The sequence below is a fragment of the Balaenoptera ricei genome, chromosome 13, assembly GCF_028023285.1.
Source record: "Balaenoptera ricei isolate mBalRic1 chromosome 13, mBalRic1.hap2, whole genome shotgun sequence".
Lineage (NCBI taxonomy): Eukaryota > Metazoa > Chordata > Mammalia > Artiodactyla > Balaenopteridae > Balaenoptera > Balaenoptera ricei.
Window position 1 is genome coordinate 8,885,030 of NC_082651.1, and position 18,164 is coordinate 8,903,193.

At 35.4% G+C, this 18,164-nt stretch overlaps 1 protein-coding gene across 7 annotated transcripts in view; it reads left to right on the forward strand.

The window, feature by feature from the left end:
- Positions 1-18,164, forward strand: part of TSGA10 (testis specific 10) — a 110,601-nt gene that overhangs the window by 56,066 nt on the left and 36,371 nt on the right. For all 7 annotated transcript variants that reach the window (XM_059942743.1, XM_059942739.1, XM_059942738.1 and 4 more), the window contains 6 exons: positions 2,268-2,383; positions 5,068-5,222; positions 9,183-9,238; positions 10,362-10,530; positions 13,890-14,000; positions 17,631-17,816. In XM_059942743.1, coding sequence (XP_059798726.1) covers positions 2,268-2,383; positions 5,068-5,222; positions 9,183-9,238; positions 10,362-10,530; positions 13,890-14,000; positions 17,631-17,816 — 793 coding nt within the window. The remainder of the gene's footprint in view (positions 1-2,267; positions 2,384-5,067; positions 5,223-9,182; positions 9,239-10,361; positions 10,531-13,889; positions 14,001-17,630; positions 17,817-18,164) is intronic.

An 18,164-nucleotide genomic window follows, 5' to 3' on the forward strand; every position in this document is an offset into this window, starting at 1 on the left:
TTTACATTCCCTCAAAGTTGCTGTTTATGTTTTTCATTGATGTTTCTTTAGTTTAAGATTTCATGTATTATATGAGCCATTGTTTCTTTGAATATTATGTTTATTCTCTCGTGGAATTTTTATTAGGTGAATATTGGACCTTCTCATTCTATTCTTTATGTCTCTTAACCTTTCTTTTGTATTTTTTCTATCTTTTTTTCTGTGCTCTATTATAGGTAATTTCCTCTGATCTGGCTTTTTAAAATTTTTCTTTCTATCTTACTAATTGTCTCTTTAGCTGTGTCTATTTTGTTCTTAAACTTGTCATTTGATGTTGTCCTTCTAAAAGTTTTATTTCAGTGACTTTAGTTTAATTTCCTGCAGTTCTCTTTGGTTCTTTTAAAAATCTGCTGGTTCTTTTTTCTTTTCATTGTGTATTCTATTACTTATGTTATGTCTTAGTATTTAAAACTATTTTTAAATTGCTATTTAATAATGCTGTAATCTGAAGTTCTTTGGGATTTAATTTAGTTTGTGTGTTTTTTGACTCCCACTAAGTTTGGGTTGTTTCTTAATGTGTTTTTAAGATTGAATTGTGAGCTCATTTTCAACAGACCTGTGTCTGAGGTTTAGTTTGTGCCTGAGTTGAGGGCATGTCCCTCCAGAGAACTTTTATTTCCACTGAGTGTTCTAGATTATATGACCATCCTGGAACCAGATTTTATTTTGATTTCTTATTTTGAGATTGAGAATTCCCAATGAAGACTTTTAGTTATTTTTATTACCCTGGCCCTAGCAATGTTTGGCAAGCTGATTTCTTCTAGTCTATCCTCTCCAGTAATAGTGTAGCCCTTGGGCTTCCCTGGTGGCACAGTGGTTGAGAATCTGCCTGCTAATGCAGGGGACACAGGTTTGAGCCCTGGTCTGGGAAGATCCCACATGCCGCGGAGCAACTAGGCCCGTGAGCCACAACTACTGAGCCTGCACGTCTGGAGCCCATGCTCCACAACAAGAGAGGCCGTAACAGTGAGAGGCCTGCACACCGCGATGAAGAGTGGCCCCCGCTTGCCACAACTAGAGAAAGCCCTCGCATAGAAACGAAGACCCAACACAGCCAAAAAAAATAATAAAGTAAGTAAATAAGTCAGGAGCTCTTTAAAAAAAAAGAAGTCTTCAAGCATGTAAAATAATATGAAAAAAAAAATAGTGTAGCCCTTAGTGGCCTTATGGTAGAGGATCTTAATTCTTTTTTATTTTTTTCTGTTTTGGCCATGCCACATGGCTTGTGGGATCTTAATTCCCCAACCAGGGATCAAACCTGGGCCCTCAGCAGTGAGAACACAGAGTCCTAACCACTGGACCAGCAGGGAATTCCAGGACTTTAGTTCTAATACTTGTGTTGCAGCCATCTCTGTGGCCACATCTTCTGTTTCTGAGTTAAAAGGCAAGACTCTAGGCCACAGAGACAGGCAAACCCCAACTGTATCCAACATAACATCAGTTCATTGTCTTATTGCTCTGATTTGGCTCCAGGGGACTTCCCTTACAAATCCTTCTAAGTTTTGCTATACATTTAAAAGGATGCTTCTTACATCATATTTAGTATGTGTAAGTGTTTTGTGGTGAGAGGACTTTCAGATTATCTAGCTTCCATATTTCCAGAAATTATAGTCTGTTTACTTATTAATATTTGTTTATTGACTGTGAACTCCATGAGACCAGGGCCACTGCCCACCTAGTTCACCATAGCTTCCTCAACACCTAGTGCCTGGTACATACTAGACACTTAATAAATGTTTGTGGACTCAATGAAATGCTATTCATTACAGATTTATTTATAATAGTGAAAACCTGAAATGAACCTAAATGTCTGATATTAGGGGAGTACTTAAGTAAATGGTTACTGCTCATATAAGGTTTTTCAGCCAGAAAATGATAATTTGGAGGGCTGAATAATAAGATTAAAAAATATTAAAGATTAAGTGTAGGTGGAAAAAAAATCAGGATTCAGTTTTGAATTTAGAATATGGTAACTTTAAAATATGTGTAGCCAAAAAAATACAAACTAATGAACACCAAAATGCTAATAGTTGCTTATGTTGGAGTGGTGGATTGAGAATCCCTTTTTATCCTATGTATTTCAAACCTCCTATAATGTGTTTTTATAATGAAAATACTAAGAAGAAAAAAATGTACTTTAGTATTCTTAAAAGTTTTTAGATTTAAATACACTAAAAAGTTGATAAAACAAAATTTCAGAATTAGTTTTATTATTAAAATGTTTACAGACTTTTATATGAAAACACAGAAAAAGATCTTTCTGATACTCAACGACACCTTGCTAAGAAAAAATATGAGCTACAGCTTACTCAGGAGAAAATTATGTGCTTGGATGAAAAAATTGGTGAGTTTTTTTTTTTTTTCCTGATGTTACTTTTCTTTAAAAGTCTGGTTTAAAAAAAAGTTTTCTTCTCTTCAGTTATAACATAGATAAACTTAAAAATATGCCCTTAAATTAAAGTTTTTTAGTCAGAAATCATGGGAAATATATTTTTCTTTGATAATAAAAATTTTTACTTAAATTTAGGACCATAAATACTTAGACATAGCTTCATATTTTTCAATGAAGAAATAGCTAAACAAAGCAGCAATACTTTGTAAATTTATGATGATCAATTTTGAATTTATAAGTTTTTGTATTATATGTCATGCCCATAGCTGTTGTAATGAAATATATTACATATATACTATTTTTGGTGGAAAGTGTACATATATTTGGCTATATCTATAGTATCACTTGAGTTTATAGAGAAAATTATTTTTATAAAGTCTCCTATTATTGTTTCTTACCAGTGATCTTTATGAAAATATGGTCATAACTTAATCTTCTTATAACTTTAAAGGAAAATTTTGGTCAGGACTATAAAAGAGCCCATTTTAAAACTGAATAAATATTTTTAAGATTTGCTATTATGCAGTTCAAAAATATCTGACATAAGCAGTTAGGTGGGTGGAGGTGCTTTTTATTGAGACAGGAAGTATTAAAAGAATATATAAAAGGGGAAGATTGAAGAACTCATTTCTGGATATTTTAAGTTCAAGTAAAAATGTAGGGTAAGCAGGAAAATAGATAAGTTTGTATCTCAGATGAGAAATCTAAGCTAAAGATATACATTTGGGACACATCAGCATATAGATGATATTTTAAAACCATGAAATCACCTAGGGGAAATATAGAGAATGAGGAGAAGAGGATTCAGGACTGAGTAAGAAGAAGCCAAAGACACAGGAAGAAAACCCAGAAGTGAGTGTCATTTTGGGAAGCAAGAGAGCAACATGTTTTAAAAAGGAGGATATGGTCAATTGTCAGATACTTTCAAGAAGCAAAATAAGATGAGAATGAAAAAACATTGATTGGATTGGCACATTGGAGGTTTTGGTAGCACTGACCCCCCAGAAAGTTTGAATTATAGTGTTAGATGTGGAAGATCGAGTAGGTTGACGAATGATTGGGAAGTGAGGAGGTAGAGACAGGAGAGAATAGAAGTCTTAAGAAGTTTGGCTATTAAGAGTAGTAGAAAAATGGGGTGGTAGCTTAAGTGGGATGTGGGGTTGAGGATTTTTTTAAGCTAGGAGATACTAGCTGTTTTAGAGTTTATGCCAATGGGAATGAAGTCAGATAACAGAACATCCAAAACATGTGGTTTGCCTGGGAAAGGGATGTGATGTATTATATAAATCACCCTCTTGGCATATGGGATTACGTCTCTTAGTGCTGCACTGGGTGGCCCTTGGCGGGGGTCTAGCAGAGGTCTAGTCACACAGAGCTTCCTTGGTCGAGCTCTATACCAGTGGTTCTCAAACTTCAGTCTTTACCTGGAGAGCTAAAGCTCACTGAGCTAGGCTCCTCGAAGTAGGATACGGCCAGGGCTTTTGTATCCTTACCAATTTCCTAAAGTGGTTCTCAAAACTTTATTGTGCGTTAGAGTCACTTGGGAGGGATGCTTGTTAAAACATAAATTGGTCTGCCCACTCAGAATTTCTAATTCAGTAGGTCTAGGATGGGACCTAAGAATTTGTATTTCTTACAAGTTCCCAGGTGCTGCCAATGGTTCTGGTTGAGAAACCACAATTTAGAAACCACTATTCTACACCATCTTTCAGTCCTTCAACAGTGACATTGGCTTGCCAGCGTTCTTACAAATCAAATCAGACTTCCTGGGATGATTTTTTTTCTAGGAATTTTTATAACACTACTTTAGAAAAACCAAAATACTAGAAGATATTTGACTCTGAAGATGACTTAATTGGATATTTTATTAAGATCTGTTAGTTACCAGCTTACATCCAACAGTGATTCTAAGCTAGAGGGAGGTGAAATTAGAGGGGGGAAAATTGATAGTCCACGTGCTTCATCCACACACCCTCCCCTACCCCACCACACATTCTACTTTGAGAACTTGTTATAAGGAACTTTCCTTTGCTGTTCTTTTTTTAAAAAATATACTTTATTGAAGTATAGTTGATTTCCAATGTTGTGTTAATTTCTGCTGTACAGCAAAGTGATTCAGTTATACATATATATATATACATTCTTTATCATATTCTTTTCCATTATGTTTTTTTAAAATTTATTTATTTTTTTATACAGCAGATTCTTATTAGTTATCTATTTTATACATATTAGTGTGTATATGTCAATCCCAATCTCCCACTTCGTCCCACCACCTCCCCTCGCACCTCTTTCCCCCCTGGGTGTCCATATGTTTGTTCTTTACATCTGTGTCTCTATTTCTTCCTTGCAAACCGGTTCATCTGTACCATTTTTCTAGATTCCATATATATCCTTTGCTGTTCTAACTCAAATGTGTTCATTGTGCTTTTACATTTATGTCATTTAGAATTTCATGATTAACCTTCATTTTTAATCACTAACAGCAAAAGCCATTATTTATTTGGGATACAGTACTTTATATTTAGTCATTGAATATAATATAGGAGAATTAACTTTGAAAAGTATTTCACTCTGCTTGAACTGGAAAAAAATTTATCTTGATTAAAACAATGCCTTTATGATTACACATTTAGATAATTTTACAAGACAAAGTATTGCCCAGCGAGAAGAAATCAGCATTCTCGGTGCAACCCTCAATGATCTGGCTAAAGAAAAGGAATGCCTGCAAGCATGTTTGGATAAAAAATCTGAGAATATTGCATCCCTTGGAGAGAGTTTGGCAATGAAAGTATGTTCTGACAACCGTGGTTTAAAAGAAATGTTTGAACTAGAATCTGAATAAAATAATAGGATTTTCTCAATTTTTTCCTAGAGAGCTAAAACTTTAAAATCTGATTTTGAAATATTTCAAGATAGTCTTAGGAAATATGTGTTCAAATTCACTAGCTAATATTTTTAAATAGATTTTTCTGTCATCAATTTATGATCAACATTCACTAATAATAACTAATTCAAATATCAAAATGTAAAGCATAATAAAAAAAAAGCAGTGAGACTGATTGCTTTTTAAAAGCACAGCAGAACTTATGTTCTCAGGTAGCCACCTTGGGAGGCAATATGTGTATTTCATTAAAACCACCTTTGTAATTGTATTCAGAACTGGGGGCACGTTGTTACATCATCCTTAGCCTTGAGAGTGGATCACATGGAACTGGTGAATAAAGTTAGATGATAAGCTTCATCCCACATTTCTGTTGTTCAAACAACAACAACAACAACAAAAAGGTGTTCTCAAAAAGACAGGGAAATATTGACCCCCTTTTCTAGCTCATAAACTGATTCTGAAGGCAATTCCTAAACTGTTTTCCACAAATATCTTAAGCAAAGGCAGCATCACTGGCATAAGGTCTTTCCCCTCTCTAAGGGAACTAATTCATTCATTTATCCATCCATCCATCCATTCAACAAACATTTACTGACATGTACCAGGAATTATGTTAGAAACTGAGGTTGAGTGGGCATACCTTCCAAAGGCCTATGGTATAATTCAGAGAAAGATAAAGAAAGAGGCTGTTATGATAGAATGTGCTAAGTACCATAATGACGTATGCACAATGTATGAGTGAAGTTTCTCAGAAACATACCTGATTCAGCCTGGGGGTTGGATTAGGGGAGGGAGAAGATCTAGGAAGCCTTCTACACAGTGATGGTGCCTGCACTGCCCTGAAAGATGACTAGGAATTAGCCAAGAAAAGATTTAGAGAAAGGGGACAGTGAGAGAAAGAGTGATCCAGACAGGTAGAGCACCTTTTAGAGAAAGGGTGATCCAAACAAGTAGAGCAGATTATATGAAAGCCCAGTGGCTTTCATAAGAGAATTTCATGAGATTTCTTGATAGTTTAATATGTCCAGAGAATAGAGTGCAAAGAGGTGAGTACGGGGGGATGAAGGGGGGGGGGGGCGGTGGTAAAAGATGAGATGGGATAGATAAGCAAGAAATCAGAACTACACATGATGTTGAATTTAGGTTCCATCATCATGGATATAGAGGAACATTGAAATAATGAAAATGAAATGTTACAATTAGATCTTTAAAACATTATCCTAGCCCTTGTTAATCTACATAAAAGGTGGATTGTAGGGAAATGAGAGTAGTGACAAGGACCCTAGTTAGGAGTAAAATGATAAGAACTGTATTAGGAGAGTGGCAGTATCCATGAGAGAAATAGACAACTCTATTTAGGAAGTAAGACTGACAAGATGCGCTTTCTGACTTAGGAACCACATGAATAGTTCCTATGTGTGAAGTAGGAAACACAGGACACAGAACAAGCTTAGAGAGGAAGATTATTGACATGCCTTTGGGACATGTAGTGAAATATTCATAGGCTCTTGGATTTTAAGGTTTGGAGAGAAAATTGAAGTTAATAGATTTGGGAATCATGAGCACAATTGAAGTTATCAAAATACGTGAGGTAGTAAATTTTGGCTTTTAACTTGTTGAAAAGTCTGACTCATTACTTTATAGTTAACACCTTTTAATGTTTTTGAAATTTTGTGGTATTTTGGGGGGTGGGATTTTGTTTCTCATTATATTCAAACCACTTTTTGAATAGTTAAACATGATTTTCTTTAAAAACATTAATATTTAGAAACAAATTACTCAATTCTTTCTGAATATCTGTTCCCTCTGTTATATCTTGTATTTCACATTTCTTCCATTCTACTAACTGTACCAATATTATCTTTTCCTTCACAAAGAATATTGAGTTGCAAGTCCATTTCAAAATTAAGAGTTTTGTATAGGATTATGAATGTAAACGCATCCATCCTATGAAGGGAAAATAACTTTTTAAAACAGTGTTAGACATTCAAAAGAGGAAATGTTCTCTGGAGTGATATTTCAGAGCTGAATTTATAATGCCTTTCAGTGAAAAGCAGTAGTTTTATAGTTTAATCTGGAGATTACAGAAATAGATTACTATGGAGAAGTCTATATTATAGTGAATAAGGTGAATTTTTACTGGTAATCATAGTTTTAAAAGATGTTCTACTACTTGCTACCAATTAAAGTTAGAAAATTCAATAGCCAGTTCACAGATTTTTGAATCATAAAAGCCAGAATTATTTGTGTAAAATTTTAGTTTGTCTCTTTTTTCTGAGTAGATTTATGACCATCCTGTCCAAGTTGAATTTTTAACAATTAACTTGAATCTATGTCACTGGTTGGACAAACGTATTGAGGTTGTACAAGGAATATCAAATTGATAATGATGGCATAAATTTCAACAATTTAAGAAATAGTACTATTTGGGTCATATTAAGAGAAAAATAGGCTAAGAGGATATATTTTTGGATTCTATACAGTAATTTTGTTGCCCTGGATACTTTACAGTGTTCTTAGAGTGTCTTTCAAGATGAATTTCTATTGATAAAGGAATAGGCTTATAAACCATGTTTAAATTTTAACCAAGGAACTTCTGTCAGAAACACTAGAAGTTCAATTAGCTTTTCAGAATTTATTTAGAAGTGTATTAAGTTATATTTCAAAAGCATGTGTAAATATTCCATTTTAAGTGGTATTTTCTCTTTGAGTTTTTCTCCCATTGGCTTGTGCCTCTTAAAGGGGTTTAACAGTTTTGCTAATGGATATTTTAACCATACTTCAATACCCATTACTGCCAGATGTGGAATCTGTACCATTCTACCAGAAAGCAGAATGGAAAACCAGAGCTAAAAATACCCTAGAGAGGAGCATGTGAATAAAGGAAGATCACACACACACACACACACACTCACACACACACCTGTCTCTCTGATGAAAGGAACAGCACTAGTTGGGAAATACAGATTTAGTTTTTCATCTTGCTACTTGGTTACTAAGGATTTGAAAATTTAAAGGGCAAAGTGAAATCTAGGTATTTAGTGAAAGAATAATTTTCCTACTTTTTTAGGACTAATGTTAGTGCTAAGAACCTATGTAAAGTATCTGTAACTACTAGTTCAGGATCAGCGAGTTTTTAAAGGAGGAGGTGTGGTAATGGTATTGATGGCATTAAGATATTCCCCCTCATTTCAGTCTTGATTGACTCCATTAATTCTACTTCCTCACCATACCCTTGAAAAGGAAGAATAGCAATTTATTTTTTTATACCTTTGCTCTAGGCCTAATGCTTACCTCCTTATTAACTCACACCTAAAATTAATCATATACTTTTATAAGTAATTCCATTGGAACAGCTTTTTGAAGATGATGTTGATGACATATATGTATTATACTTGGTCGAAGTTATTATTCTTAATAACTAAATTCAGTTTTACATGATTCACTTTCCTGGGTTTTATAACATGAAGAATTGAGGAAGTAAATCAGTCCTATTCCCAGTATAGAACACTACAATGCCAAACCATTGGTTTTCTTCCAAAAACAGGGTGCTTAAGGGGTTCTTGTGTTGGTGGATAACTGCACAAAACATCTTTTAACGGTATTTGATATAATGATCTCATATCATATACCTAAGTATAGTCTTTGCTTAAATGAGCATAATCTATTGTTTTTATCCAGTACATATACTCACACTGGTATATTAGGCTTTAGTTTTAAAGTGTAGCAAAGAAAAATAGAACATAAATGTTTAAAACCAAATGGAAATCCAAAAGGGAGGGGAAATTCTTTTAGTTTATTCAGTTTTAACAGAAATAACAGTTTAAGATAATTTTTTATTTAATACTTATATTACTTTTCAAGGAAAAGACCATTTCAGGCATGAAGAATATCATTGCTGAGATGGAACAGGCATCAAGGTAAGTCTCTTATTCAACAAAAATATGAGCACTTATTGGGGGCAAAGTACTATGTTAGGTATTACACAAAGATAGTAAGAAACAAGGAGCTTAGTGTTATATGTAAGATGATAACTCTCTAATGTTAAAAGGAGGCCTAAGTCTGTTTAGGGAAGTAAAGGGAGGATATGCTGTTTGCCAAGGAAAGGAAAGAGAAGGCATTCAAGGTAGAAAGAATAACAAAGCCACAAAGAACCACAGATCATGTCCAAGAGCCTCTTGAATGACAAGTAGGTGAGTGTGTTGGAACCCAAAGTGTAAGGGGAGAAATGGAGGAGAGGCTAGGTAGGCAGGCAGAGGCCTGTGTTACAGACAAATGAGTCTGTGGGCAATGAGAAATCATTAAAGAATTTTGAGATTTTTATGCCGGAAAGATCAGCTAGGCTGCAGAGGTGATGATAAATTGGGGTTGGGAGTTTGGAGGACAGGAGAGTGGTGTTTGTAAAGGAGAAAATCTAGAAAAGTGCCAGGTTTCTGGCTGGGGATGAATACTGGACATGATGAACCTACGTGAGAAAAGATTTTTCTTTGAAGCCTTTGAGATGTCCTTATAAGTTTGTGTAGTAAGCAGTTAAATATAAGGGTCTAGAGTGTAAGGGAGAGGCTGAGGCTGGGGTGATCATTTCAGAGTCGTCTGGGTGTAGACAGGGTTGGGAGCCACGGATATGAATAGGAATTGTCTGAGAGAAGGGGTAGCGTGAGAAGAATCAGGAGGCTAAGGGTTAAGCTCGGAGAACCATTCATTTTTAAGCGGGCAGAGGAAGAGGAGCCTGTAGAGGAGACTAAGCCATAGCAGCTAGAGGTAGGATGAAGGCTTTCTTATACTTGAACGTCAGAAGTTTTGAAATGCTTAACAAATCACTGACTACCGTGTATATTTGGCATCCTTTTTTATAGTGAAATGTTGGCAACACAGAGGAACTTCAGTGCACTATCTCTGCAGTGTTTATTCCTACAAATTTAAATGTATTTAAAACTTCTTCAAATGTTTTCATGCTAACTGTCTATCTTCTGTCTTGTGAAAATTTGTTATTCTGTTCCGGTAAAATGTCTCTTCTTATGTACTATTTGATTTGTGGAATAGACAGTCTACTGAAGCCCTAATTATGTGTGAACAAGACATTTCCAGAATGCGTCGGCAATTGGATGAAACAAATGATGAACTGTCTCAAATTGCCAGGGAAAGGGATATCTTGGCTCATGAGAATGACAATCTCCAAGAAAAGTTTTCTAAAGCTAAACAAGAAAACCAGGTATACTTGTTCCTACAATCATTTTCTCCAAGAAAAATAGGTATTTTTTCTGAGGCATAGCCCTCATTTCATTTTGTAGAAAAGCTCAGGCTTTGGAACTAGCCATTTTTTACCTTTATTACACAGAATATGCCACATAATTTCTAAATGAAATTTTCAGACATATAGTATTAAATATCAGAGAAAAGAGGGAACGGGAGTATAATAGATTTGTATTAAACCTTAGGACGTACTTCCTTAGTGAAGGATAAATATTTGAATAAACCAACAAATGAAGATAACCTTCCGAAATTTTTTAAAAAAGCGTAGATTTATTTGATGGACGGTTATTCTGTTTGAATATGAGTATACAGACCGTGATACATTATTTGGTCCTCTTTAGCACTGTGATTCTTTTTAGGAAAATTTCTCTTTTAATTACTTCCTCTCTAAGCCAGTACAGTTCAGCTTTATCCAGAACTCTCATTACCAATATCACTTTTAATTTTAACATTAAAAAATTCTACTTGGAAACTTTCTTTCCCCTGTAAAATTTTTGGTCCACATAATTTCCCTTGCTTTGCTATCACTCTCAATGTGTTCAGTTTGCATCATAAAAGTCTGTATTTTTTTAACTGTTAAATATTTTAATTTATATAATCAGATATAAAGTTGCAAAACTTGGTTAGTTATTAAAAAGTTGCCTGAGGTGTGAAAGTACTGTGTTCAAAAATTAATGAATAATGGGATCCTGGAACAGAAAAGGGACATTATGTAAAAATGGAAGAAATCTGAATAAAATACGGACTTTAGTTAATAATGTATCAATATTGGTTCATGAATTGTGACAAATTTACCATACTAATATAAGATGTTAATAATAGAGGAAGCTAAGTGTAGGGTATATGGGCACTCTCTATACTATTTTAATAACTCTTCTATAAGTCTAAACTATTTTAAAAGAAAGTTTATCCTTTAAAAGTTAATAGCAATAAAAACAAGAGATGTGAATTTATAGGATCTACTATAGTGCTCTATTTATAGCTAAAGCAAATAGGCTAAAGGTAAATATAACTTATATTTATGAAAATTAGATTAAAAACTCTCATATTTACCACCCAGAGTTACCCACTGTTAATGTATTTTTTACTGATTTTCAATGTACTTAAAAAATTTTTATACTGTCTTTTACATGAACTTTTTAATGTAGCTGGGATAAAACCACATGGCACTTTATATCATGCTTTGTTCTACATGAGAAGACAATAGAGTGGAGTGTTTAAGACCCACTTGAGTTCAAGTCCCCTGCCTGGCTGTGTGATCCTATCATTTAACTTCTCTCAGTTTATCAACTGTAAAAATGGAGAGTAGATGAGAATATGCCTAGCAAGAATGTAGAGTGTCTAGCTAATCACTAGATAAATATTTTTTAACTGTTATTAGCTTACTATAACATCATAGTTGTTTGTTACACCTTCATAAACATCTTTTATAATCAGAAGAAAATTAGTATCATAACAATATACAAATGTTCAAGAATAGTTTTTTCCTTTGTTTGGGTCAGAGGGCCCAAGAGTAGAAGATGGATCCCTCTGTGGACTGCAGGTTGTTTAAAAACTCATATCATATTGCCAACAAACACATGAAAGGATGCTCAGCATCACTAATCATTAGAGAAATGCAAATCAAAACTACAATGAGGCATCACCTCACACCAGTCAGAATGACCATCATCAAAAAATCTACAAACAATAAATGCTGGAGAGGGTGTGCAGTAAAGGGAACCCTCTTGCACTGTTGGTGAGAATGCAAATTGATACAGCCACTATGGAGAACAGCATGGAGGTTCCTTAAAAAACTAAACATAGAACTACCATATGACCCAGCAATCCCACTACTGGGCACATACCCTGAGAAAACCATAATTCAAAAAGAGTCCTGTACCGCAATGTTCATTGCAGCTCTATTTACAATAACCAGGACATGGAAGCAACCTCAGTGTCCATCATCGGATGAATGGATAAAGAAGATGTGGCACATATATACAATGGAATATTACTCAGCCATAAAAAGAAACAAAATTGAGTTATTTGTAGTGAGGTGGATGGACCTAGAGTCTGTCATACAGAGTGAAGTAAGTCAGAAAGAGAAAAACAAATACCATATGCTAACACATATATATGGAATCTAAAAAAAAAAAGGTTCTGATGAACCTAGGGGCAGGACAGGAATAAAGACGCAGATGTAGAGAATGGACTTGAGGACACAGGGAGGGGGAAGGGTAAGCTGGGACGAAGTGAGAGAGTAGCATTGACATATATGCACTACCAAATGTAAAATAGATAGCTAGTGGGAAGCACCCGCATAGCACAGGGAGATCAGCTCGGTGCTTTGTGACCACCTAGAGGGGTGGGATAGGGAGGGTGGGAGGGAGATGCAAAAGGGAGGGGATATGGGGATATATGTATACGTATAGCTGATTCACTTTGTTATACAGCAGAAACTAACACACCATTGTAAAGCAATTGTACTCCAGTAAAGATGTTAAAAAAAAGAAAAAACCCGTATCATAAAAGATTTGGAAAGCAGAAACCTTAAAAAAAATTTCTTCCTCAATACCACGATTTTAAACAAATTGAGTTGTTTTTAGTGTTTTATCCTGATTTTTTTCAAATATACATTAACATTTTTCTCTGTTATTAAAAATTATTCCAAACATTTCTCATGAATGCATAGTATTCTGTGTGGTTTTACCACTATGTAGATACTATTATTTACTGCATCATTCACCTAATGTGAATAAATATTGTCACATAGCAAATAATGCCTTAATAAACATTCTTTTTCATTAAATTTTATAGATTTAGTTTCAAATTGAATCAAACGCTTATGAGGTTTCTTTTTTAAATCAAAAAACCTTCTAAGTGGACATGGGTATCGTGAATACCCAAGCATCCATCTCCCACCTTTAACAAAAAGTAACATATTTGTCTTTCTTGTTTTTATGAGCTTTTAAAAATGTCTCTTATGTCATCACCAGGTAGCAGACCACAGATTTGCTTTTCTCAAATTTACATTTACTCTAATAATACATGGAAACGCCCATTCCTTACCCTATTGTTGATTACTAGTAAATTTTAACTTTTTTCAAGTATTATCCACTTATGCTTCCTTTTTGTGAATTGTGTTTGGGTTCTTTGCCCATTTACTGTTTGGACTTTTGTGTTTTCTCACTGTCTTTATATGAGCTTTATATATTAGGTATATTAATTTTTATTTATCATATTTACTGTAAATATTTTTAAAAATTTTTATTGTGGTTTTGACATAGAGCAATTTTTAATTTTTTGTAGTCAGATCTAACTGTCTTTTTCTCATAGGCACTGTCTAAAAAACTGAATGATACTCATAATGAGCTTAGTGACATTAAACAGAAGGTTCAAGACACTAATTTGGAGGTTAATAAACTGAAGAATGTATTAAAGTCCGAAGTATGTATATATATATATTTTCACCTTGGCTCGAGATACTTGAGTTTTCACTAAAGCTGTTGATTGATTGCACTCATAGGGACAGCTGAATCAAGTGCATTTCTTTAAGGCATAGCCTATTTTAATGTTGACAGTTACGTGTTAACTATATATTTAGAATGTCACCAATGTCCAGAAAGGTAACTCAGGGATACACCCCTTTTATTTGCCACTTAGCCATTTTAGATAAGCAGAATCCTCCTAATTGGGTGAAGAACAAGGGGCCAGAATCAAGTTGGGCTCACTTATATTTGGAAATGGTAGTTTACAGTTACAAACCTTTGACAAAAGAGGCTCCACCTGATTGTGTAGCAGATCAGAATTGATCACTCTGTTGTGGAGCCACCTGTTTCTCAGGACCAGAGGGCAGATGGCTCTCTTCTCCATTTCTCTGTTAGTAACCAGTCGACCAGGCGCACGTCGACTGGCATGTCTGATATCAGATGATTCCCGATAATTTGGGCACATGTGTGACAACCCTGGAATAGACAGCTAGACCAAGGATGTTGGGTATGTCCATTTGATAAACTATTATATAAAATAGTGTTGGATTGACTACTGTAATAGGTGTGGTGTTACCTACTTACATAACAATCAAACCATTGATAGGAATTCCTCCCCCCAAACAGTTTTCCCCATTGTATTTAACATATCATTTAATTTCAGTCCATAAACATATCTTGAGCATTTATTTATGGTGTACATAAGACTATTCAGGACTTTGAGAGATGAGAGATTCTAAGGACTCGTGAATTGCAACCCTTGTTTTCAGGCAGTAAGGCAGCAGCCTCATGTTGCCAAAGCAGGTGATTTCCTACCCTTCTTGAGTTGAAGGTGCTAGCAATGTAATGTCACAAATGGACAGAAGCTTTGGAGTCAGATAGGTCTGACTCTTCCTCTTACTAATGCCGTGGACTTCTATAGGCCACTCAACCTCCCTCAGTCTCAGTGTCCCATTGGTAATTGGGAAGAACACCCAAGTGAGTAAGATAGCCTAGCACAGTGAGCCATCTAAGTCTATTCTGGAATAGGGCAGAATATAAATAAAAGACTATCTGAACAACCTTTAAGGTAGTAAGCTTTCAGTCAATGTTAGACACTTCCCTTTTTCTCCCTAGCCTGTCGCATTACCTGAAATTCCACCATTAGGGAATGGGGCTTTTAGATTCTGGAATTGTATTTTCAAACATCACACATCAAACTCCTCTCAGCTTTTAGCATCCTCATGTGAGTTCTTTTTTGAGACTCGGTTTCACAACATAGCCGGATGGATCCAGGCACTCCCCTGAGAGAAAGGATCACGGGTCCATTTTGGTAGGGAGGTCCATTAAGGATTATCGAGTACTTTATTCATCACCCATCCATTCAGTGTGCAGTATGCTGGGCGCTGAGGTGACAGAGTTGAAAAACTGCGAGGAAACAGAATGGCACCCCCGGCAGTGGGGACAACAAGTAGCGGGGGGGAAAGTAGGTCCTGTAGCTAGAGTGGAACGTGAAGGTGGGTGGTAATAAAGAGGTAAGAAGGATTTGGCTGAACTGTATTTTTAGGAAGCTTTCATCACAACATACACACAGAAGTTATTTGAAGAATTGCCTTTTAGAAAGATTGTTCGGGAAATGTTGGGAAAAGAATAAATCAGAAGGGTAACAAAGGAGAGGGAAGAGCAGTTAGGAGAGGCTGTATCCATGATTCAGACAGGAAGTGCAAAGGATTCCAGCTGAGGCAGCAGCTTTGCCTTTGCCCTGGTGGAGGGGTGTAAAGAGCCCAGTGGTCAACCAGAGGGAACTGGTGGGGAAGCACAAGAAAGAGGGAAAGAGATCTGCAAAGAGAGAACTGGAGAATACCAAAGATCAGTTTCACTTTCTTTATAATGTTGCCCACCTTGCACCCCACACTGCTCTGGCTGCTTTGAGCAGGTACAAAAAAGGGTAAACTGTGGTTGCTGGCTGCTGGGAGGGAGGGCACTAAGTGGTTAGAGGGCAGAGAGACGTTTTAATGCAGTCTTTTTCGCTGCTTAAACTTGGAACCATATATTACCTAGTCACAAAGCCAAATTTAATATAAAAATGATTCCTAAGAAAACTGAATTCAACATAAAAATGGTTCCTATCTTTGAGGAATCTGAGGGGTTATTGGGGAGATGGTACATCCACAGCTAACTACATAAAGCTATAAGGCAGTTTTAAGAGAATGACACACACAATAAGTGCTACAGAAAGTTAAAGAGGGTAAAAATTAACGTGGGTAAAATTCAGTTTATGTATATTATATCATGTAACTCCCAAGTACATACTCTGTACACAACTGTTATTTTTAGTACAATAATAGAAAACACACATCAGATTCCTACTGGCACATTTGGAATATCTGAATCTTAAAAGCCAATACAGTAGTTTAGTATGTTAACTTGTTAATCAACAGACTTGGCAAAGATCCTTCATATTGGTCAAGGTACAGCCAGACCACAAGGTGGCAATATTAACTGAATTTCAACCAGTCTCATGATTAATCATATTTATGAGAAAAATCTGATTTGAAAGCTTTATACAATGAGATGTTGTTTATTATAATTTGCCTTATACAATTAGATGTTGCTTATTCCAGTGTTTCTGAACTGTTTATTAACAGGTAGGAGAGAAAGAGATCTAGTGCCTTTTTAATTAATTACCAAAATTATAAATGATTTTTTAGAATGAGTTGGCCAAACCATACTACTAAAATAATTTTTTAAAAGTAGCTTCATAATTATTACTCAGTATAATATATTATTTGAGGAGCTGATTGTTTTCCTTTAGAAATAAGATCCTACTTTAGTCAGTCCATCATGATAGAACTTTATCATGATAGATTCTAACAGTGGTTCTATATTGTATGCCCAGTATATACATGAATGTATATTTATGAGTAGTGTTTATTGGCATAGGTTTCATATTTTACTTCTGAGCAACTTCAGGCAAGTTATTAGAACAGTGAGCAAAAGTGAATCACAGAACAGTCCATGATCGAGGAAATTAAGGCTGGGGTTATGAATGAGAGGCAGGAACCGGATAGGAAACACGCCAAACCAGGAGAATTATCAGAAGCTGACGCTTAAGATATGCAAGCAGGCAGAAGCTCTGTAGCCGTAGTACAACCCAGAAGAGCAGTCGGGAACAAGGGAATACACAGATACAAAAGGTCAGGTCAAGGCAGAAGCTCAGAAACCAGACCAGCAAGTAGTCAGTAAGAAGCTATATGGAGGCAATGAGGATTTTGTTTGAACAAAAGCAAATATAAGAACATATTCATTCAGACATTAAAAAAAAAAAAAAAAAAACATATTCATTGAGGTCTTGAAGATAAGAGTGGAAACTTTACTAGATGAGTGAGTGTGACTCAGGAGCCAGGGCAGATCCTGGTCCCATTCCCTTTTGTTAATTACAGGATGACCAATTTTCTAAACTGAGAGTAGAGATAGGAGTCCTTGAGATTATGGTACCGTTGGTCATCGCGGCAAGTAAATTCCCAGTGACCTGGCAAATAATGTTTAATTTGCATCACATGTTTAACATTTTACTCTCCTAAAGTAATACCTAAGATTTGCTTTTTAGGAATCTGAGAACCGGCAAATGATGGACCAACTCCGAAAAGCCAATGAAGATGCTGAAAACTGGGAAAATAAGGCCCGTCAAGCAGAGGCAGATAACAATACCCTCAAATTAGAACTTATCACTGCTGAGGCAGAGGGTAACAGATTAAAAGAAAAAGTAGATGCCCTCAATAGAGAGGTCGAGCAGGTAAGTTTGGTAAAATATGCTTGTAGTACATCCTGTATCATATTTAAAAGAGTTTTGTTTGGCTTTCCGTAAATTAAGTGTATAAACGAACACTTAAGTTATTTAAATATACTGTGAATTGTAGTCTGTTAACTGTTCTTCGCTCTGGTTCTCTGATCTCTTACCTACTCTACAACTAGAATAATCTTTAGCATTTTTAAAAATTAGAAACTATTTCAAGCATGAGAAAACGGTGCCCTCCCCAAAAGTAATATAAAAGACCCACATATGCCCATCTCCAAAGTTGAAGGATGCTAACATTTTGCCATATTTATGAAGAATATATTTATTATTTAAATAAAGTCTCTC